Source organism: Pongo pygmaeus, chromosome 13 (genome assembly GCF_028885625.2).
Source record: "Pongo pygmaeus isolate AG05252 chromosome 13, NHGRI_mPonPyg2-v2.0_pri, whole genome shotgun sequence".
NCBI classification, from domain to species: domain Eukaryota; kingdom Metazoa; phylum Chordata; class Mammalia; order Primates; family Hominidae; genus Pongo; species Pongo pygmaeus.
The window spans coordinates 109,801,147-109,824,137 of NC_072386.2; the positions used below are offsets into that span (position 1 = coordinate 109,801,147).

Sequence of the window (22,991 nt, forward strand, 5' to 3'; positions counted from 1 at the left end):
CAAACATGTCTTCTCATTTATCAGATGAGGGAACCTCAGGCCTGGGGGACAAAGTAAAATTAAGTTACCCAATCTGCTGTGAGCACTAGATTTGGAATCAGGAATTCCATTACCAATCCTGCCATTTACTAACTGCGCAACCCTAGGGAAAACACTGGGTCTTGCAGGAGGATTATAGAGGAGGTGTTCCCTTCTCTGTAATTCAGAAATGTTAGTACTTCCTTTAAGGTGGCTATTATAACAGATTTAAGAAATATAATGTTGTTGTAAAGACAGTAATGCTCTTTGCATGAGTCCATTTATTTAACAGGTACTTGAGCACGTATTATATGTTAAGTACCTGCTTGGCATCTCTTCTTGGAAGTCTCAAGGATTCTCAAGCTTATCCTATAGAAAAGTGAGCACATGGTCTTCTTTCCAAATCTTTCAGGGTGTTCTAGCTCAATGAAAGATATCAACATCTATCAAGTTGTCTAACATGCCTATCTGAAGGAGGTTTATGAATATCAGCTCAATATCCCTTTTCTCTTCAACTCTTGTAGACAATCTAACATCAAGCTCTGCCATTTTTTCCTTCTAAATATGTTGGCATATCTGCACATTTCCTGTTTTTACAACTTGTACCATCTCCTTAACCCACATCATGGTCATCTCTCTCCTAGAGATCTCTCCCTTTGTGCCTCCCATTGGTCTACCTGTAATCACCTTCTCATATCTGCACCATAGTCAGATACTTCCATTTCTGTTCTTTCTTAAGGTAGACTTCCTTGACCACATTGACCCCTAACTCTACATCGCTTGTTCACAGCAGCTCCTCCCTTTTTACAGATGTATCCTTGACATTTCCTAATCATTGGCATGGTTACATAATTACTGCCTGGCTTTCCAACAAAACTCAAATGTCCACGAAGGCAGAGATCCTACTTCGGACTTCATCCACTTTAGGAGCTTGGGTGACTGTCTTTCCTCCCCTGAAACTCATTTTCCTGAACTATGAAAGGCAGAAAATAACTAAGTTACCAGAAAAGTGACTTTGAGCTTTGATAGTCTGTAGATTCTTTGGATATCTATATCTCTATGCATATGCACATATAAATATACACGTAGAGGTATGTTTATCTATTTATAGAGATGGACAGAAGTGTGTGGGTGCACACAAACACATATACACACACACACACACAAATATCCACACACACATACACAGCCCAAGGAATCAATACAACTACCTCTGACTCTTCCCTCTCCAGAGGCTTCCTATGCAGATTTATTCTTTCTGTCTTCTGGGTACAACAGAAACAATACATCATATGACCATAAACTGGATTATGCTATTCATTAATTTTATTCAGTTGAGATTTATTGAGTGCCTGCTCTGTGACAGCTATTATACTCGCATCTGGACCCTCCAAAGTGAAAGGGTCAGGGTCACTGAACTTTCCCTCACAGTAGTCCTAATTCCAGTTAGATTAGCTCCCTTTCAGACTTGGCTCAAGGCCACTCATGCAGTGGAACTGAGTGAGACTCTCTACCTGAATTCTCCAGGTCCTTATAAGCTTCGGCCCAAGACTTGGCCATGTTGGCCAGGGTGTACTCCATGATCTGGATGTCCGTGATGGGGCAGTTGCACTGCGGAAACTCCTCGGCACATTGGCATCGACACTGGCTATTCTGGCACAGGTACTCCCCCTCCCCATTGCACATGATATAGCTCAAGGCCGACTGGACAAACTTCTCTTGCAGATACTGAGGAAAGATTATCTGAAGACCTGTGTGAGAATAGCAAGAAGGGAAAACAGAAAGGTTAAAAAAAGGTGTTTCATTAACAATTTCCAAAGGTGATACATAGGAATCTGAAGCTGCTACATTTCTCCGTGTGTATTGGAACCAATGTATTTCTGGGCCAACCTAGATCCAGACAGGGTATTATTGGTGAGGCTTCCAGTTGCATCACTTTTACTTAAACTTCTCAGGTCATGACTTTGGCCATCTCTGAAAGGCATACTCTATTCTGTTATAGTAGGACTGAGGCTAAAGCCACATATGGTATATACCTTTTCGATTTGTGGAGAAAACTCTTATTGAAAATATAACATTATTGTTTATTATTCTTTATTTCCTCAAGTGCTTTCCTTAAGTATTTATATAAACCCTATTTATGAAACACAAGTTCTGAGCTAGGCACTAGGCCTATAGAGATAAAAAAAAAAAAAAAAGACACAATCCTTGCCCTTGGGGAGTTTACAATATCATCAGCAGGCATAGACATGGACACACATCATCATAACATGGCTTTATAGACCTATAGCACAGAGAGCCATATGAGGCAACTGAATAGCAGAAGACTGCAAATAACATTGTTTAGATAGCAGGGAAACCTTCATAGAGGAGACAGAATTTGGGCTGGTTGAAAAGCAAGTAAGAGATCACTAGGTTAAAAGAAGAACAGGAAGGACACACTTAAAAGAGGAAAGGCACCATGTGTCTGAAAATTCCTAGTGAAGAAATGGACTTGGATGAATGGAGGTGCTCGTGCTGTAGAAAATAGCTGTAGAGAGGGACAGAGGCCAGTGTGCAAAGGGCTTTATTATATGCTAGGGAATTTGGACATTATTCTGTGGATCATAGGTACACATTGGTAGTTTTGAAGGGTACGAGTAACATAATTAGAGTGATATAATTTGATAGGACCACTGTAACATAAAAACTAACACATCACTAGACACAAGCATCACCAGATAATTAATTTTCTCTTCTTTGCTCTAACAGTGAGGGAGCCATGGTCTACCAATAGAAAGTGACCAGCCCATGGTTACAGGATGAGCACTCTGGATTACATCTCATGATCTTCTCTTTATACTTGAATATTCAAAGTCTTAATACAGAGAGCCAACGATAGAGAAGGATTTATTTGGGCATGAGCACTACTCTGGTACCTATGAAAAGTCAGCAGAGTGGTTTATTGTCTATGGTGCCCAGAGAGAAGGACAGATCTGGGCTAACTTAATTCATTAGGGCACTTTCACTTAGGACATTTCTCTCCACCTCATTTGGAGCTGCAAACAGTTTTAGCTTCCAATACGAGGTAATGGTTCTACTACTCACTGTGTAAAAGAGAACTGTATTCTTATTTGGATTATTTTTTTCTCATTTATGCTTCAGGGACACTCCTTAATCCAACTCATCAGGGATTTGCTGAACAAGGTCAGCATTTCTTCCATTTTCTATTCACAGTTGTTTCTAGATTTTTATCTTTTTCCCATTTTCTTCAGGTTTTATATATACTTAAATAAGCCCCATCCTTTCAACTTGTCTTCACATGTCAGCTAAGGGAGAATATTTTCAGAGGGACATTGTGGGAAAGAAGATGATTACTCCAGCATGCCTTATGGCAGGAAACCACACACTGTAGTCAAAAACCTGGGCATGGCTGCACTGCACGCTGTAGTCAAAAACCTCGGCAGGGCTGCACTGGCTCCTCTTCTTACTACCTAAGTCATCTCACGCAAAATATTCAGCCTGCCTGTTAGGTTCCACTTAGTATCTATGTACAAGGATTATTGAGAGGACTACATGAAAGAATGCCTACATATTATCTGGAAAAGCTCCTGGCACATAGCAAGCAAACAATAAATGTTGTCTATTCTTATTTTTTATGTGATGACGATGACAATATTGATGATGATGCCACTCCTCTGATTAAAGTGGTTAAAGGTTTAATAGAACCTTCAGGATTAATGAAAGAAAAACAGGTGTGGGTGTATAATCAAAAGGCAGTCTTCACATTATTTGCAGAGCTTCGATAAGCAGGAGGGTTTAGAATTCTGTGCCTGTTGAACCAGCATTGGTGACAGGGCTGTTGAGAAAGGTGTATATGTCAATATGCATGGAAGGAATTCTAGCAGATTAAGCTATACAGTTGAACAACGGGCTGCTGTGAGACTGAGTGAGCTCCACATGGATGAGCAATCAGTCCGCATGGGTTTGAGTGACTGGGAGGGCTACTGTACAAGGGCATAACACACATACCAAAACGTGAAGTAAAACAAATCAAGAATAAAGTCCCTTCTGAACTGAGTCTACAATTCTTTCAGAGTGTGCAATTCTTTCTGAGTCCACAATTCTTTTAGTCATTTTATCTATATCACAATTTTCTCTTCTAGAGCCAAATTTATTTTTAGCTGATCCCAATCCCCCATAGGCAACTGGGTGTATGGATCGGGGTTAAGTTTCTGTTGCTTAAAGGAACTCTACAGACTATATTCTCAGTTCTATTTTTCTAGCTTGCTCATCATTTTCTTTCTCCCTTCTGTAGGGGATAAAATATTCTATTCTTGGTCCCAGCCCAAAAGGAATTTGGGGAGAGCATTTATAGAAAATTGCGTCAAATCAGTTTTCCATTTGGCAAGGATACAAAAGGCAGTATTACCTACCCCATTTAATGCAACTGAAAACAGATGAAGTTTGGGGTTGGGGGTTTTCTGGGAGCAGCTAAAATACAAAACTGGCTGCTCTTTAAAAATGGAAACTCAGAACATGCCGAGCTGTCTTGGAGGCAGAATCTCCTGGGCAATTTCGAAAGAGAATAATGAAGACATAGCAATTAAAAAGCACTTTTCTGTAAAATGTCATTACTGTTTAAAGTTACATAACCATTTCTACGGCAGCGGAGGTTCACACAGCAGTCACAGCCAGAGTTGTCTCCTGATGGCCTGTGTCCAACAAAGAGGCCCAGTGCTGACCTCCTACGTGGGCGCCTGAATCCTGCCTGCTTCAATGGGAACCATAAATAATTTGGAGGGGGATTTGGCTTGTGAAACCACTGTTTGAAAGATATACAGCTGCTGGCTGGGGTGAAATATTCTGTCCCCACAGTTCCCAAAGACATAACACACAGATACACACACACACACACACACACACACACACAGAGAGAGAGAGAGAGAGAGAGAGAAGAAAACTGAGAAAATGAGAGAGAAAAGGGCTACTGTTATTGCCAAGCATATAAATTTTGCCTTAGAAAACCCAGGCAGGCAATAGTTGAAAGTTTTATTTGAACATCAACTCACCCACACTGAACATATGGAATATTTTTCTCCCAATCTTTTTATATATTAAAAAAAATCTTGTTATAATTTAAAATGGAATGTTTCACTGTTCTGCAGAGCGTGTGGGCAATGTATATGTGGGAACACCCAAGATGTCTTCCTTCTCTTTTCCTGATTTGTGCCTCATTCTTTTTCCTTTCAGTTCACCTTCGACAAGTGCATCTCACAATATTTTTTGTAGTTTGTATACAGTCTTTGTGTGCTGAGATATTATTTCTCTTTCTCTGTGTCAGGTGATGGGATATCTCTACTTCCTTGCCTCCCTCCTTCCTCTTATCTCCTAATATTCTCTTCTGTACTCAGAATACATCAGAAAAACCCTGCCTTTTTTTCAGTACCCGCAATACACACATCAATATTGTTCCTCCCGTAATCTTTGCACTTGCGTTTCCCTGTGCACCAAATATTCTCTCCTCAGATTTCTGCTTGATCCCTTTTCCTGTAATCCAGACAGACCCTCCCAGACCCAGGTTAAATAGCATCTTCAATTTTTTTCATAGGATTAATTCCTGGCTGAAATTATCTTTTGAATTTGTTTTATTTTTAATATTTTTTCTATCATCCCCATTAGAGAGTAGGCTCTAGGGAAGAAGGGACCTGCCTGCCCTCTAAGGGCCCCCAGAGTATAAACTAAGGTCAAGCCCAGTGTAGGCTCCGGGCACTCATTTGTTGATCAAAGAAAATTTTTTTTTTTTTTTTTTTTTTTTGAGACCGTGTCTCACTCTGTCACCAGGCTGGAGTGCAGCGGCACAATCTCGGGTCACTGCAACCTCCGCCTCCTGGGTTCAAGCGATTCTCCTGCCTCAGCCTCCCGAGTAGGATTTCAACATGTTGGTCAGGATGGTTTTGAGCTCTTGACCTCATGATCCACTTGCCTCGGCCTCCCAAAGTGCTGGGATTACACGCATGAGCCACTGCACCCTGACAATCAAAGGAACTTTGAACTTTAAACACTTCCTCCTGCAAGGAGGAAGTGTTGACTTTGAACTTTAAACGCTTCCTTCTCCAAGATGAAAAGAAAGGTGCCTCACGAGGCTTCTGGGGTGTTAGAATTTAAAAATCAGGTGACCTGGCCAAAGTCTCACAACTAAAGTAACAGAACCAGGACTCCAATCTAGGAATTCGACTTGAGTTCTGACACACTCGGGGGTGACCTGGCTTACAACCCCCGTGGTGGCTCCAGCACACTGCGACCTCTGGAAAAGTTTTATACCCCCTGAAACTCAGGGATTTTTTTTTTTTGCCTGTGAGGTTGAAACCCCAATCTCCTTGTATACTAACGAAGAGAGAAAAGGCATAAACTTAAGCCACAACTCGGCTGCCATGGACTGAATGTTTGTGCTCCCCATCCCCCGCATACACACATTCATATGCCGAAACCCTCACTTGCAATGCCAGGGTATAAGGAGCCGGAAACTTAGGAAAGTCATTAGGTTTAGATGAGGTCATGTGGATGGTGCCCTTGTGATGGGACTAGTGCCCTTATAAGAAGAGGAAGAGATGGGAGAAAAGACAGCTCATAACTGTCTACAAGCCAGGAAGCAGTCCCTCCCTCACCAGACACCGTATCTGCTGGTACTTGATTTTAGACTTCCCAGCATCCAGACCTGTGACAAATAATTTCCTTTTGTGTAAGCCACTCATCTGTGAAATTTTGTTACAGCAGCCTGAGCAGACCAAGACACTGTCATAATTAAGTGTTCAACAAATGTTAGGTTGCCCCCCATTTAACCAGATATCAGATCACATTCATTACCCGGACCAAACTTGAACCCTTCTTGAAAAATCCTCCTTGAATAGCACCATTTGAGCCAGTATAAAACATGCTAAGAATGCATTTTCTCATAGGAGGATTAAAATAATTATTATTGGTCTTTGTTTTTAATCACTCCATCATTTTTCTTCTATTAATTTTCCTTCCTTCCTTCCTTCCTGTCTTCCTTCTTTCCTCGTTTTCTTCCCTCCTTCCTTCTTCCCATTTATCTTTCCTTCCTTTCTTCCCATCTTTCTGCTTCCCTTCTTTCACACATATTCCTGAAGCCCTACTATGTGCCAGGCAGCTGTGCTGTGGATACTAGGGTGAATGAGGCAGACAACTCCCTCTTGTTGTAGGTCTTACTGTTTAGTGAGAGAGAATGAGAGAGAGAGAGAGAGAGAAAGAGATGTAAACTAGCTGCTTGGATGCAATGAAACCAGTATTCTACGAGAAGTACAAGTTTTTCAGGGAACACAGGGAAAGAACAACGAACTCAGCATGGATTGGATTAGGGGTGTTAAAAACACTCTCCCCTCTCCTAGGGGGTAGCATTTAAGCTGAGACCTAATGGATACACGGGCACTAGGGGATGAGGGATCCACAGAAAGAGTAGTCTGGACAGCGGGAAGAGCATGGAAAAGGCCATGGGCATAGAACTCCTTCCAGCTGAGAATCAACTTCGCCCTCACATTTCTTTCTGACTAAGGTTCGTCTTCTTTTGTTTGCTTACAAGTTCCCTAGAAAAGAAGAGAAAGAGTTCTTACACACAAGAGATCAAAATTCTGAAGGGAAGGGTGACACAGCGCAGAAATCTGTGAGCTCCTTAGAGGAAATAGCATTTCTTATAGTACGAGAAAGATCTTTATTCATTATAAGAAGGGATTCTGAGACTCAGGAAAAAAATGGGGCTCACTGTGTTGTTGAGTTTCAACCACTGGGAGTACTCAAGTAACAAGAACTTTAGGGGACCCTCAGGTTGGATCTCTGGAGACCTTCAACAACATTGATGATATTGCTAGCAGGCACTTGGATCAACTGACCATGCTCTGTGAGGCTGGGGAAAGAAGAATATCTGGAAAAGATAACTGGAAAAGAAGATCCAATCAACAGAAGCTGAAGGTGAACCTAAGACCTGAAGATTATAGCCCAATCTTCATTGCTGACTTTGATTCTGCTCTTTTGCTGACAGGAACTCAGCCTCTTTCTCCTTTTAACAAGTAGTACATTAGGAATTGTTGGAGGAAATAAAGAAGAGGTTTAATGCATGCTTCCTACCTCCTAAAGAAACAGAGAGGTTACTCAGATATTGAAAACTAAAGTAAAAAAAAAAAAAAAAAAAATTCAAGAACGGGAAGGAAAGTCCTTGATTGATGATTAAAACATTAAAAGTAGTATTGTGTCTGGCACATAGTAGGTTTTTATAAATGTATTTCAAATGTTGAATAAGTCAGTGATCTATTATGAAGATGAAAGAAAATAGGCCTGGAAATAATGAATATGAAAGACTTTGTAATGGCTGTGGGATGTGGGTTGAATCTTGAAACATGAACATGGTCTGAATAGATAAACTGAACTCAGGATGCCATAGCAGAGGGCATAATTTGGGTCAATCTAAGCCTTTCTTATTCAAGGCAAAGACCATGCATTGTCATAGGTTGTTTTTGGTAAGCTTTATTTTATTTTATTCTATATCCTAGTTACCTAATACAGTGGTATTTTTGATGGATTTGCTCTTTTCTGACCTATTTCATTAGATATTAAATACACAATTTCTTACAGTGCCAAGGGAAGAAGGAAAAAACACAGGTTCTATTTTAGTTGAATATAAATATTTTTCTATCCTGTTCTTGTATCAGAATATGCCCCCTGTAGATATCTCTGAGCTTTATAGGAGCCCCAGCTGTTGTCTTGTACCACTAAGTTCTGCTTGTCAAATTCTGTCCATTTCTGAAATGCACAAGGTGAGGAGAACAACAACAAGGACTGTACCTTTTGCAAAAAGTCAGCCTGATCCCCTTCCTTGTGAAAGCCCAGGGATTTCAGACTGGCAGATAAAGGACTTTATGGCTCCAACAGCCATGCTGAACTCCAGTGTAATGAAGGCATGCAGGTCAATTACCCATCTGTTTGTGTTTCTATTGCTGTGAATTACAGTATCCATCGCTGACAGCTCATTGGAGTGGAATGAAAATAAGACAATAATTCACCGGGTGAAACTGTGCAGAAAGGGCGAAAAGGCTATGATCTCATTCAGAAGTTCAGCTCTGTCTCCATGATGGGTCATTTACACTCTGGAAAATGAAGAAAGGCAGCTACCTGGGCGTTGGTGAGTGGGTTCCTGCTTCCTTGATATAAGAATTAGGAAATGCCCCCTCCTGGTTAGAGTAATCTTTTGTGTTTGTAAATAAAATCATCTGCTTTGCAGGATCTTAAGAAGATTTGGAATCCTTAGGTGAAAGACACAGGTGTATGGAATTCAGCACAATAAAATCACCTTTTCAGCAATCAGATGTTTCAAAGGATGAAGCAAGTTGCTTTGGTAGCAGAGGACTCCCCAACACTGGAAGTATGGAAGCAGAGTTTGAAAGGTGACATGGCACAAACAAATCTTGGTTCCATCAAAGATTCAGATGGCAGGTGGTAGGGTGGGTTATCATTGACCCACATTCAGTGCTCCTTCTTATAATGTCCCATCTTAGAGATAACTACACATCCCCACTCTCCAAACTTGAACAAGTTCACATGACATGTTTTGGCCAATGAAATATGGGTGTGAGTGATGTGTGTCTTTTCCAAACAAAGCTATAGAAAACAACATATGAGCTCATCAATCTCTCTTTTTACAAGTCCAACAATGTTCCAGATAGGGGCCATCGGAGGAGCAGAATCACAGTAGTATTGTGACCACCATGTAGCATAAGGAAGAAATAAGCATTCACTTTGGCAAATCACTGAGATTCAGGAATTGTTTGTTAGTACAACATAACCTAGCTTATACTAACAGATACAGGAGTTGACAAACTATAGCCAAATTGACCTGCAGTCTATTTTTATAAACAAATTTTACTGGAACACAGCCATGCAGATAAAAGAGTTGAGTAGTTGCTACAGAGAACATGTGGCCCACAAAGCCTAAAATATTAATTATCTGGTTCCTAACAGAAAAAGTTTGCCAATTCTTCTACTAGATGACCATCAAGATTTTTTCCAACCTGACTTTTCTATGATTCTGCTCTGTGCTGTTGTTTATTCATTTGTCAAGCAAAGATCAATAAGGCATCTATCATGTGCAGACACTGTTCTAGGTTCTAGAGAAAAGACAAGGAACTAGAAAAGGCAAGGAACTAGGAAAGGCAAGGACACAATCCTTGCTGTCATGGAACCTACCTTGTAGCGAGGGAGATAAGACAACAAATAAATAAATAAAAATAGAAAGGATTTATACTGATTAGAGGGGTTGGGCCAGGGGGACTTCCAAATGAGAATTTTAACTTCAAAAAAAGATAATATAGTTTAATTTATGAAATCACCAAGGATAAGGAAGCCAGCATACTTTTTTTTTCAATTTCATAAAATTTCAACATGAACATGTTCTTGAAGCTTTAAGAAGAGGTTGGTTCAATTTAAATATAAGCTTCTTCACAGAAGTCATGATACAAACCAAATTTGGTACCTGTAAGAGTCTGTGCTACCTGATCCCCGGATCAGCTGATGTCTTCAAATTATTCTCTTACCCATCTCCCTTCTTTTTCTTGTTATATCCTGCCATACCATTATCTCTGTTCTCCAAGCATGCCAAGTTCTCTCCTGTTCACATTTTGCCTTCAGCTCTCATTAACTGTTTGACCTTGAAGAAGCTAAGAGGCTTAACTTCTCTGATCCCCAGTTTTCTTATCAAAGCTTCTTTCATAAAGCTAGTGTAAAAATTAAATGAGTTATTTTATATCTTGATTGTGGTGGGAGTTACATAACTGAATATGCTTGTCAAATTCATAGAAGAGTCCACCTCAAAAGGGTATATTTGGCTGTATGTAAATTATATGTCAATGAACCTGAAAATAAAATCACATAAATAGCACATGTGGAGCTCTTAGTACAGGGTATTTATTTAAGTGCCATCATTTTCTGACCTTGCCCTGTTTTCTCCGGAAGTCTTATGTGGTCTCAGGTAGTCTCTCTGCTGGCAACCAAAAGCACCTTGCACATATTTCAAATCCCAATGGGACACTTACAGTATCATAGGCGTGTTCATGTTCATGTCTCTCCTACTCTATAAGCTTCTTGAATGCAAAACACAGCTCATTCATCTACCATTTCCCTGTCATCTAGCACAGTATTGAGTACCCAGAGTACGTGTTTGAATGAAGGCAAATTTAGACAGAATGTGTTTCAGAGAGGACTGTGGTTCTGTCTTCTATGTTTAGCATGCCCCATCTCACAGCCATCCCTCATTAGCAAAACCTGTATCTTCTTTCACAATATTATAGCTTGAGACCCGAGGCTTTTTAAATTTCATCTCAGTAGTTACAGACAAGTGCTCAGAAAGATCTGAGTAAAAAAATACACAGACACAAAGATATTCTTAAGAGAACAATGGTGCTAAAAGACTTGGACACTAACTTCAGCACATAATTTGTTATGGATCCATTGCTATGGATTATGATTCTTGAGGACAATAACTTTACCTTTTGCATTCTTTCCAAGGTAACAAGCCCAGTGCTAGATCACAGTAGGTATGCAAAAATAAAAGTACTCAATTGAACATCTATTAAGAAAGTCCTTTCATTTACCACTTTATTGAGCCAGTTCTATACTGGATGCTAGAGATACAAAAAGTGAATATGACATGGTTTATGGCCTCATGGGGCTCTAGTTGGGTGCTAGAGAAAGATTTATAAATGTAAAATGACAATAAAATATATGCATACATATTCACAAGTTTGCATAGGAACAAAAAAGAAGACCTCTCTAACTTTTATAAGAGTAAAGGAGTTTGGGAAAGTCATTTTGTACAGGATTGAACCTGAATAGTATAGAATCACAAATCTGCAAATATGCCCAAACCCAAATACATTCAGAAAACTCTGTACTTAATTCACCTCTTTAGACTCATAATACATATTAGCACAGTCAAGGCACTGAGAAGTCCTGCAGTAAATAAATGTGGTTTATGTTATTGAATCCAGTGTTTTAATATTAGGGCACTTTTGCTAAATTACTGTGTGGTAACAAATAACCTCAGAATCCCAGTGGCTTATAACCACAAAGGTTGATTTGATGCTCATATTTCGTGTCAGCTGTGCTTTGGCTCTGCTCCAGATGTCTTCTTCATTTCAGATGTAGGCTAAAGGTGCAGCCTTTTTTCAGGAATATGCCATTCTCATGATAAAGGGAAAAGAGCAAAAGCCATGCCAGACAATGTCTCCTAAAGTGTCTTGCCCAAATGTGTCATGTACCACATCTCTCACATTCCATTGCAAAAGCAAATCACATGGACGAGGCCAATGTCACTAAAATGGAAAGTCACAGAGCCTCCCACAGTGCAGTGCTGCCAGTCACATGGAAATGCACTGTATGTATATAATCCTCTTAGAGGAAATGAACAATAATATAATAATGAAATCTGCCACAAAATACACTTATTTTTACACCAAATCTTTTTTTGATTTAATTACCATATGATTCAGCAATTTTACTCTTAAGTATATATTCAAAAGAACTGTAGACAAGCATTCAAATGAAAACTTGTAGATGAATTTCATAGCAGCACTATTCATAGTAGTCAAAGGTGGAAACAACCTAAATGTCCATTGACTGATCAATGAAAAACCAAAATGTAGTATATGTATACAATGAAGTATTAATTCTGCCATAAAAAGGAATGAAGTACTGATACATGCTACAACATAGATGAACCTTGAAAATGTAAAATGGAGGAAGCCAGACACAAAATACCACATACTGTATGATTCCATTGATTTGAAATACAGTTATCCCTTGGAATCTGCAGGGGATTGGTCCTAGAATCCCACCCTACCACCACCCTCTGATACCAAAATCCATGAATGCTCAAGTCCCTTATATAAAATAGCACAGTATTTGCATATGCCCTCCATATATCCTTTTTTATACTTTAATCCCTAGATTACTTATTATATTTAATACAATGTAAATGCTATGTAACTGTTGTTACACTGTACTGACTTTTTGTACTTTTTATTGTTGTATTATTATTATTAATTTTTAAATTTTCTCTATCTGGTTGGTTGAAGCCACAGATCCAGAACCCACAGATATGGAACTCGAGGGTATAGAGGGCAGACTGCACCCAGAATAGGCAAATCTGTAGAGGCAGAAAGCAGATTGGTAGTTATCAGGGGCTGAAGGGAAGGGGAAATAGAGAATAACTACTTAGGAGGTATAGAATTTGTTTTGGGGGTTGTGTAAAGTTGTAGAAATAGTAAGGATATTTGCACAACATTGTGAATGTACTGTTGCTAAATTTAACACTTTAAAATGATTAAAGTGTTAAATTTTATGTTGTGTATATTTTGCAACAATAAACAAATAAGATTCAAAACAAATCGATTCGACAGTTCAAATAACTTTAAACCAGCAAACATTTATTGAGCACCTACTATAAGCTAAACACTATGAGAAAGAGAAGCAAATAATGAACAAATGAAAAAGCATATGGTTTCTCCTCTCAGCGATCTCAGTTACAATTTAGTGGCAGATGTGTACAATTGCACACATAAGACAAGACAGAATGTATCTGGAATATAATAGAGGCACATTAAAAATGCTTTGTTGACAGTGCAAAAGGAGAGCTTAATTCTAAAGTAAGTTGTTAGGAAGAAGATAAGAAGTGGCCCAATCATCTTAAAAAATAAACAGGCACCATATCTCCATGGAGTCAGTAAACTAATTATCACGGGTAACTTATTTAGGTTTGGGCCATCCTGATGCCTCATTTCTGCATAATCAATGAGATCGACAAGGAATCTAATGGGACATGGTTGTCAAATAGACCAAATTGCCACATCGACCATTTATCTCTCACGATTTCCATGCTGCGTACTTGGCCACAAGTTTATTTGAAAGGTATAGCCCCACATGGCTACATACCAAGAAGTAACTCCCTGATACTCCTTTTCTCAGCATCAGTTTATACCCATCAGTTTGTACTTGCTTAGAATTCTTTACTCCTTCCTGCCTAAGTCTGAGTCTTTAAGTTCCCTCCAGATTCCAGGTTTCTGTAGGTCAGAAGCAGCTCTTTTTATAGTCATATACTCCTGGGTTGCTGCAAAGCCTAGTATCATCTATTCTAGGGTTTTTTGGTCTTCTCCGGTTATAGATCCATTTCAGAATATGAGAATAATTATGGAAATCGGTCACACCTACACAAGTTGGCAAGTAATTTTAGGAAAATCACAGACTGTCTAAAGTAAATAGCAGAACCTAGAAAGGTTATGGTGCTGGCACATGGAAAGGGCTATATAAATTCTTGATCTAGTAAAAACCATGACTATTATATATATGCCCCAGGTTGGGAAGCAAAATGATGTAGAGTTTAAGAATACCAGCACTGAGTGGTTCTGGGTTCAAATTCCTGCTCTAAAAGGTAGTTACTTAACTTTTGTGAGCTTCGATTTTCAAATCTGAAAAATGGGACTGTGTTGAGGTTTACACGAAATATTGATATAAAGAAATGAGCTCTATACCTGGAACATGATAATTATTCACAAATAATAGCCTTTATTATTAGTATTCTTATTTTATGAACCCTCTTGGTTTTTAGATCAGGTGCTTTCTGTATGTTTTCCAAATAAATTAAGAACAATAGCTCTGAGATACATGTGTTCTTATTCCCATTTTACAGATTAAAAGACCTAAGGAAGCTCAGAGGCCTAATTAACTAGTCGAAGTTCTTTATCACTAGCAAATCTTCTCCGCCTATCCTCCTCATTCTATTCGATTTCTGATTAAATCTTCTCTGCTCATCCTCCTTATTCTATTCGGTTTCTGATTGAGTCTTTGATTGATACCTTCAATCCCTTTCTTCTTCAGAAGAATCCTTCTTCTCTGGCGAGCATAGAACAAGGTGCTCCTATGTTCATAAAGTAAAAGCAACAGTCGGATGCAGCTAGCTGGGTGGAAATCAGTAATCTCATTTTTCACGAAGACACTAAAGGCACTGCTCTTTCATTGAAAGGGCCTCATCGGCAGAGCCACAGGAAGCCAGAAACATAAATTCCCATTGGTGCCTCCAGGTCCCTGCTAACTGGACAAGAGAGGCTGTAGGCATGAGCCATTGCTTGTGACTCTACACTAATTCCTAACAAAGATGATTCACCCCAAAGCTGCTGCTGAGACCAGGTACTGGCAACAATCACTTAGTGTATCACCCTGAGGTTACAAGTCCACATAAAGTGATCGGCGTGTGGAAGAGGAGGGGGCTTTAGAAAAAGGAGACCTATTCACTCTCTGTCTTTTCATCCTCTTTGAGCCTCAATTTCTTCATCTGTATAGTGGGGAGCATGATCCCTAACTCTTAGTTGGTGGGATGGATAAATGGGCTAATGGTTACAAGCTCAATGTCTAAGAAGGATAGCATCTCAAAAAAAAATGTTATTTATTTATTTTTTTTTACTTTTTTTTTATTATTATTATACTTTAGGTTTTATGGTACATGTGCGCAATGTGCAGGTTAGTTACATATGTATACATGTGCCATGCTGGTGCGCTGTTATTTTTAAACATTTCTCCTACACTTTCTTTTTCTACTACTTGTTGCAAGATGATTTTGAAAATACTCATCTTCGCTCCATCTGTGATATCTAGCTACTGAGAAATGGGATTATCGACACTACTCTTCATCAGACTGCTCCTCTTGCTCTGCCCTGTCCTCTCCCTCTACCCCCTTCTTCACTTCCCCTCCCCTTTCTCTCTTTCCACACTTCTTTCTCTTCCTTTCTTTCCTTTCCCCTTCCTCCTAATCTTCCTTACCTCATTATCTTCCACTGTCACTCTAGCACCAATTATATTCAAAAACTCAATTCAGCAAATACATGTATGTACATGTATACACACACACACACACACACAAACACACACACACATATATATATTATATAATTCCTATGCCCATGGCACTACATTAAATATTATGAAATGTAAAATTGGCAAAGAGGCCTATACTTGCCTTTAAAGAGGCCTATACTCTAATCTAATAGAAAAGATAAAAACCTAAACATAAATGAATATGTTGCAAGGTGAGTAAAAAAAAAAATCATACTGTAAATGAGGGGTAATCAAACAGTTATAATGGGATGACAGGAGGGAAATTTTTATCCAGTCCTGTGTATGTGCATGTGTGCATGCAAGATACCATTTTAAATGGTTCCTGAAGACTAAGTAGAATGCCAGTGAGTAGAGATGGGAATGCAAGGTATCTCTGGTAGAGGATACGGCTGAGCAAAGACAAATGGGAAAGAAGAGGGTGAGTTGGAGGAAAGATAATCTGCATGATTGCGCATGTTGGTTATTATCATTGCCTCTTATAGGAAAGTCCCACCTCCATTGTTCCAATGGGCTTTAGAACTGGAGCTAGAAAGGGAATTTGGGACCCCACGAATGTGGGGAAACCATGGAGTGATTTCAGGCAAGGGTCAGTCCTAATAGGCTATGACTTGGGAAGATTAATACAAACGGGTGAATTGATGTACACTGAATAAAGATCCATTGAGAAAAATATTAATTACTTGATTGGTTCATAAATAAACTGATCAAACCGAGATGATCTTTAAAGTTGCCAAGTACGCTTTTTATGTATATGTATTTGGTTTAATCCCCTAGACTGTGATCCTCCACTGTGACTAACACAGTGGTCGTTCTTAATATTTGGCACACCATAAATACTTGCTGTGGTTTTTGTGGAAGGATTTGCTGAGTTCCTGACTGTGTAAGGAACACTGCATTTATTCATTCAGCGTATATTTAATGAGCACTTGATATTGGCCAAGCACATATGCCATGGAGGATGCAAATATAAATAAAGCAAATATTTTGCAAGTAACACATTGATAGAGGTGGTAAAAATAATACCTAACATTTTTTTAGTGCTTAATCTAAGCCAGACATAATGCATATTCTTACATGCATAATACAGCAACCATAGGAAGTAAGTGAGTAATAGAGGCTCAGAGGCTGCAGTAACTTATCTGAAACCTCTCAGCCAGCAAATGGTAGAACTAGTACTGGGAACTAAGGTCCGTTTGACTCCAGGGCCTTTTCTTGAAACCACTATTCTACATTGTATCTCCTTATATAAGAAAGAGAGTGACAATGGTCATAATGTAGAAGGTCAGAGAAGCAAAAGAAGCCAGGAGGCTTCTCAGAAGAGGTGGCATTTGGAGAATTCAATGGTATGACCCTTCCTGGAAGATGTAACATCCAAAGCAATAGCAAAAGCACATGCCCTTTTGAAGAATGCTGTGCGTGCAATGCAGCACAGAGAATGGCATACAGTAGGCCCTCAGGAAATGGTCATTAGGTTGAACTGAATCCAGTATCATGTGGGATAAGAAGTGTAAGGGTTCAAAGAAGAAAACAGAGTTCACTATGGGCTGAGTGATTCATTCGTGTATTCATTCATACATTCGTACAGAAAATATCTCTTGAGCAGTGTCTATAATCAGTCTCTATGTATTGTGCCACAGAGAGAGATGGTTCTTATCAAACAAGAATCTAGGCCAGTTGGACAGTCAGATTAATAAGAGGATGATGATATTATTGTGTGGCAACTCCTAAAGAATAAGTTGTGCAGACCATCTAATGGCCTGGGGACGGGAGTTTAGAGAAGCTTACCTCAGAGAGATGAAAAGTTCAGGAATTGGAGAAAGGCTGTGTAAAAGTGCAGGGCAATAAAAAATAAAAATAATAGTTTTCAAAAGATGCCTGTAGTGAAATGTAAGAAATGGCATGGGCCTGGAGCATGGATATGGTATATGTTGGGTGATAGCATAAGGCAAAGCCAAGAAGATTGGCAAGGCTTGCATTTGAACAGCCTGGTGTTAAGTTAAGAAATCTAAACTGTATACCAAAACTTTCACGGAGGCTGTGAAGGGCTGTGAGGAGGGAAGCGAGAATCTGATTTGGCTTTAAGAAGATCACACTGGCTGCTGTGAGGCAACGGATCAGCAGGAGTGAGATCTGAACAAGAAGGCTGCTTTGACCCTCATTGTACTGATTTGGGGAAGGGAGAAATGATGAGATGAGGAGCTGAACCAAGGCAGAGGGTGGAGGAGGAATGATTCTGATGAGGGGACATTTGTGCTTGGCATTGAGAGATGGGCCACATTCAATAAAAGAGAGTGAGGATGTCGTTTTAGGCATGAGGAGAGTCCGGGTGCATGAGCGATAGGAAATACAGCCTAGTCTAGAAGGAGCTGAGGTTTCAAGCAGAGACAGAAAAAGAAAAGGTCAAAGAGGAGGAAGAAGATGGGAAGAAGGAAAAAAGAGGAGGATGAAGAGAAGGAAGAGAAATGATTTAAGACCAAGAAACCAGATAGACCATTTGAATGTGAAGATTTGGAGAAGGCTCTCAAAACACAAGTCTCAGGTGGCCCTGTTGGAGGTTCAGGCAGAGGGTAGACGATACCTCAAGTTAGCGGTCTTTGACCCCATCTCCCTTCCCTGGCCTGGCCTCCCATCTCCTAATGATCTCTATCCTCCTTGTATTCATCCTTACCTTTTGGAAATTGGGAATAAGCTAATGACCTCACTCAATTTTTCAGGGGAAATACCTTACGACATTGAATCTACAAATCTAAGATGATATTTACTATAAAAGACACCACTGTTTTATGTATACTAAGAAAATAATACCCTGCAAAATTAAACTAAGACACATCATCAATAATAAAAAGCATTCTAATTTCAGAGGTATTAAAATCTGAAAAATCATACAATTTAAAATCTATGATAGGTAATCAAGAAATAAAGATCAAGAAAATGCCCCCATTATCACATCTACAAATTGTACTAGCCTCTGATCTCAGGTTCTCCTTTCCCTCTCTGCCAAGAATATGTGCTCCTATCTAAGGCAAATAATTCCAGTTATGCACAAGACCCTATTTACTCTTGCCTGCTCCACTTTGATTGTAAAACCATTCCTCCCTTGCTTGCAGTATCAATTTTTCCCTCTCTACAGAATAATTCTCAACATTAGACAAAAGATTTGTTGCTTCTATGTTAAAAAGAAAAGAAAAATATCACCTTACTCCTGATCACCTTAAGCTATTGTGCCATTTACTGTAATACTACTCTGCAGAGTTTGCCCTTGAATTTCACTTGAATTTGCTCCAGAATTTCACCCCCAGAATTCCATTGAAAACATCCTTTGTCATCAGTGACCCATGTGTTGCTAAATATCATACTCAGTTCTCAGTCCTCACTTTAATTATACTATTAACAGTATTTGACGCAGTTACTGCTATCTCTGTTTTGAAAAACATTCTTTATATAACATCCAAGATTCTGTACTCTCTTGGCTCTCTTCCTACTTTTCTGGCCACTCTCCAGCTTCCTTTTCTTGTTCCTCATCATCATTCTATCATCGCAACATTTTAACATTAATTTCTCCATGACACAATAACTGAATTTTTTTTCTCTATCTACCTTCTCTCCCAAAGTAATCTTGTTCAATCTCAGATAATTAAATAGTATTTATATCCTAACTTATATCTTCAGTTTTCTCCTCTTACCTTTCAAATGTCTTCCACTCAACATCTACATTTGGATATCGAATAGACTTGTCAAACTTAGGTTCCAACTCAATTAGGTTTGAACCCATTTTCACATGTCCCATCAAAACTGGTCCTTACCAGTCTCATCACAGCAATATGACAATTCTACCATTGTAGTTGCTCAGGCAAAACTTTGGGGTCATCCTTGACTTCTCTCTCTCACAAATACTTTTGAGTTCATTACCAAATCATGTCAGGCTAACCTTAAAAATTCATCCATAAATTCAGTCACATCTCACCACCTTTATGCAACTATCATGATCTAAGCCACTGTGTTCTCTCACCTGGATAAATATGACAGCCTCCTAACAACTGATATCCTACAACTGTTCTTGCCCTCTACAGTCTTTCTTACTCAATAGCCGTAGTTATCTATTTAAAATCTAAGTCAGGTCAAGTTACTTCTCTGCCTAAATTTTCAATTGCTTCTCATTGCATCTAGAGTAAAATCTGATATAAAGTTTTTGCCATGGTCTACGAGTTTCTACATGACCTGCTCCTTCATTATTTCTCTGATTATAAAGAAGTTTTTTTATTTGTTTATTGTCTGCTTTCGCCATACCCACACATCAATTATAAGCTCAAAAATGATTCATTTATCTTATTCACTGCTGTATATCTGGCTTTAAAAACATACCTGACCATACAGTTGGTGCTCCGTAAATATTAAATAAATAAATGAGTAAATGTATGAAAGAATAAATTTCTGTATCATCCACAGATTTCAGCAAAATATTCTCTCTGCATCCCTTTCCACATCAGTGTGCTACTGACGCACAGCTTTGCTCCCTGTATACTTCGCCATATGGATACTAGATTAAATTACATGACAATGTTGGTAAAACATTCAATGGGCTTCTTGGAAAAAGAAGTATGAAAATAAGAAGTTATCATTGCCATTAGTGTTATTACCACTATTTGAGCTGTTACTGCTATGACTACTAATAGCCTCTGATCATTCTCATGATGCTTTCTTTCTCATTTCTAATCTCCTCCAATCCTGTTCTTTTTTTTTTTCTATTTTGCTTTACCTTTGCCTTGTTTTAATAAACATTTCATGAAACATCACAAGGTGAAAGTCATTAGAGTGCCATTGATATTGTTCTCAATCCACTAAAGTAGCCTTCTGCAGAATCTGCCCTCCCAGCCTCATTCAAAGGAATGAGAAGAGGAATAGAGAAATATAGAGGAAACATTTGAAGAAGCTTGAAGTTAGGCTGAGTTAAAACTCCAGCTCAGCCACTTATTGAATAACCTCTCTAGGCCCCAGTTTCTTCACCTGCAAAAATGGGAATGTTATTTATGCCTTCTTCATGGGAATCATGTTGAGGATTAAAAATATAATAAATACAATTATAAAATAAAAACAAGTTAAAATAAAAATATACATAAATAAGCAAAAATAAATCTAATCAAAATAAATTAGCACAATCTCTGGCATATGAGGAAGCACTGAAAAAAATAATATCTATTGCCATTCCTGGCTCCTCTAACCTCAGTTCATGCAGCCTGTCCTCCAGCTGGGCTGAACCACCTCCCACTTTCCCACGCCTCTCTGCTTTATTCATGTTCTCTCTTTGCGGAGAATGTCAACATGGGACACGTTATTAAATAAAACCTAAATAGATACGTATTGTATACGCAGAAATGCATACATACAAATAAAGCATGTGCAGCTTTTTGAATTTTCACAAAGCAAACACATCCATGTATTACCAACCGGAATAAAAAAACAGAACATTACCAATATCCCCAGAAATGTCTCTCACCCCTTCAGCCACTACCCCATTCCTCTCCCTAAAGGTTAACACTCTCTGGACTCCTAAAACCGTATATTTGTTTTTACTTTTTTTTCACCCATCTAGGAATAGAATCCCACAGCCTGTACTCATTTACGTCTAACTTGTTTCACTCAATGCTGTGTTTGTAAGATTCTTCCATATTGTTGTATGAAACAGTGGTTTATTCTTTCTTATTTCTGTATGGTAAGCTCATTGTTTGAATGTATGACAATTTATTTATCCATTTTCTTGTTGATGGACATTTGGGCTGTTTCCAGTTGGAGTTATTTGAAATAGAGCTGCTGTGAACATTTATGTCTTCTGAGCATGTTTTCATAGGAGTCAGAATTGATGGGTCATAGGCTAAGGACAAGTGCAGTCTTTTGTAGATACTGCCAAGAATTTTCCGAAGTGGTTGTACCAATTTGTGTTCCTATAAGCAATGTGCCTAAGTTCCCATTGCTTCACATTGTCCCTCCTTGATATAGTCAGTCTTTTTGATTTGAGTCATACTCATTGCTGTGTTATGATATTAAATTGTGACTTTAATTTACACTTTTTTTCCTGACTAGGAGAGTTGAGCACCTAAGTGTTTATCTGGAATTTTGACACTCTTGTTTGTGAAGTGCTTGTTTATGTCTTTCATTCATTTTCTTTTCTTACAAGACTATTTCCCTTTTTCTTTTTGACTTCAGAAGTTTTAAAAATATGTATATTCTGTATTCTATAAGTGTTCTTTGTCAGGCACATGTATTACAAATATTTTCTTCCACTCTATGGCTTGTATTCTTATAATATTAATAGTATTTTGATGAACATAAATTGTAATTTCAATGTATCCAATTTATCAGCCCTTTTTTCCTTATACTTAGTGTTTTTTTTTTTTTTTGCATCCTACTGAATAAATATGAGCTCACTCAAAAATCACGAGATAATCTGTCTTATATTTTGGAAGCACTTTTCTTTTGCCTTCCACTAGGAGAATATGATACTTCCTCAGATATTTTTTTTTTCCTATGACTCCTCTACCTGAACAGACAAAATGAATCACTCCCTTTTCTGAATCCCCATAATGCCATGTCTTATTTTATTATGACTATTAGGTTATATATTATCTTGAATCATAGATACTTGCCCATCTATCCTTTCTATCTCATCCCCACAAGCCATTCACCCAATTGTCTAAATTCTTTATGGTCTTTTCACTAAATCCTCATCACAGTGCCTCCTAAGTAACTCTGGAATTGCTCCATTTCCTTCCATTTCAACTGGTACCCCCATGGTCTAAATCTGTGGCATTTCCTCTTGAGTTCTCTAGTGGCCCCCTAACTGTCACCAACCTCTAATCTACCCCCTCTAATTAACTGCCCACACAAGAGTCAGAATGATCTTCTAAAATATCAATCTCTTCACGCTACTTCTTTTTAAAAAACCATTCCATGGTATCCATTGCTCTCAAATTAACTTTCAACTCATTAATGTGCTGCAGAAGCCTTCTAGGACTTGAAAGATTATCTTGTCTTTCTCACCATTGATG

At 38.6% G+C, this 22,991-nt stretch overlaps 1 protein-coding gene across 2 annotated transcripts in view; it reads right to left on the bottom strand.

Moving 5' to 3' along the window:
• Positions 1-22,991, bottom strand: part of BRINP1 (BMP/retinoic acid inducible neural specific 1) — a 196,990-nt gene that overhangs the window by 39,693 nt on the left and 134,306 nt on the right. For both annotated transcript variants that reach the window (XM_054502297.2, XM_063649867.1), the window contains exon 6: positions 1,533-1,769. In XM_054502297.2, the coding sequence (XP_054358272.1) occupies positions 1,533-1,769 (237 nt within the window). The remainder of the gene's footprint in view (positions 1-1,532; positions 1,770-22,991) is intronic.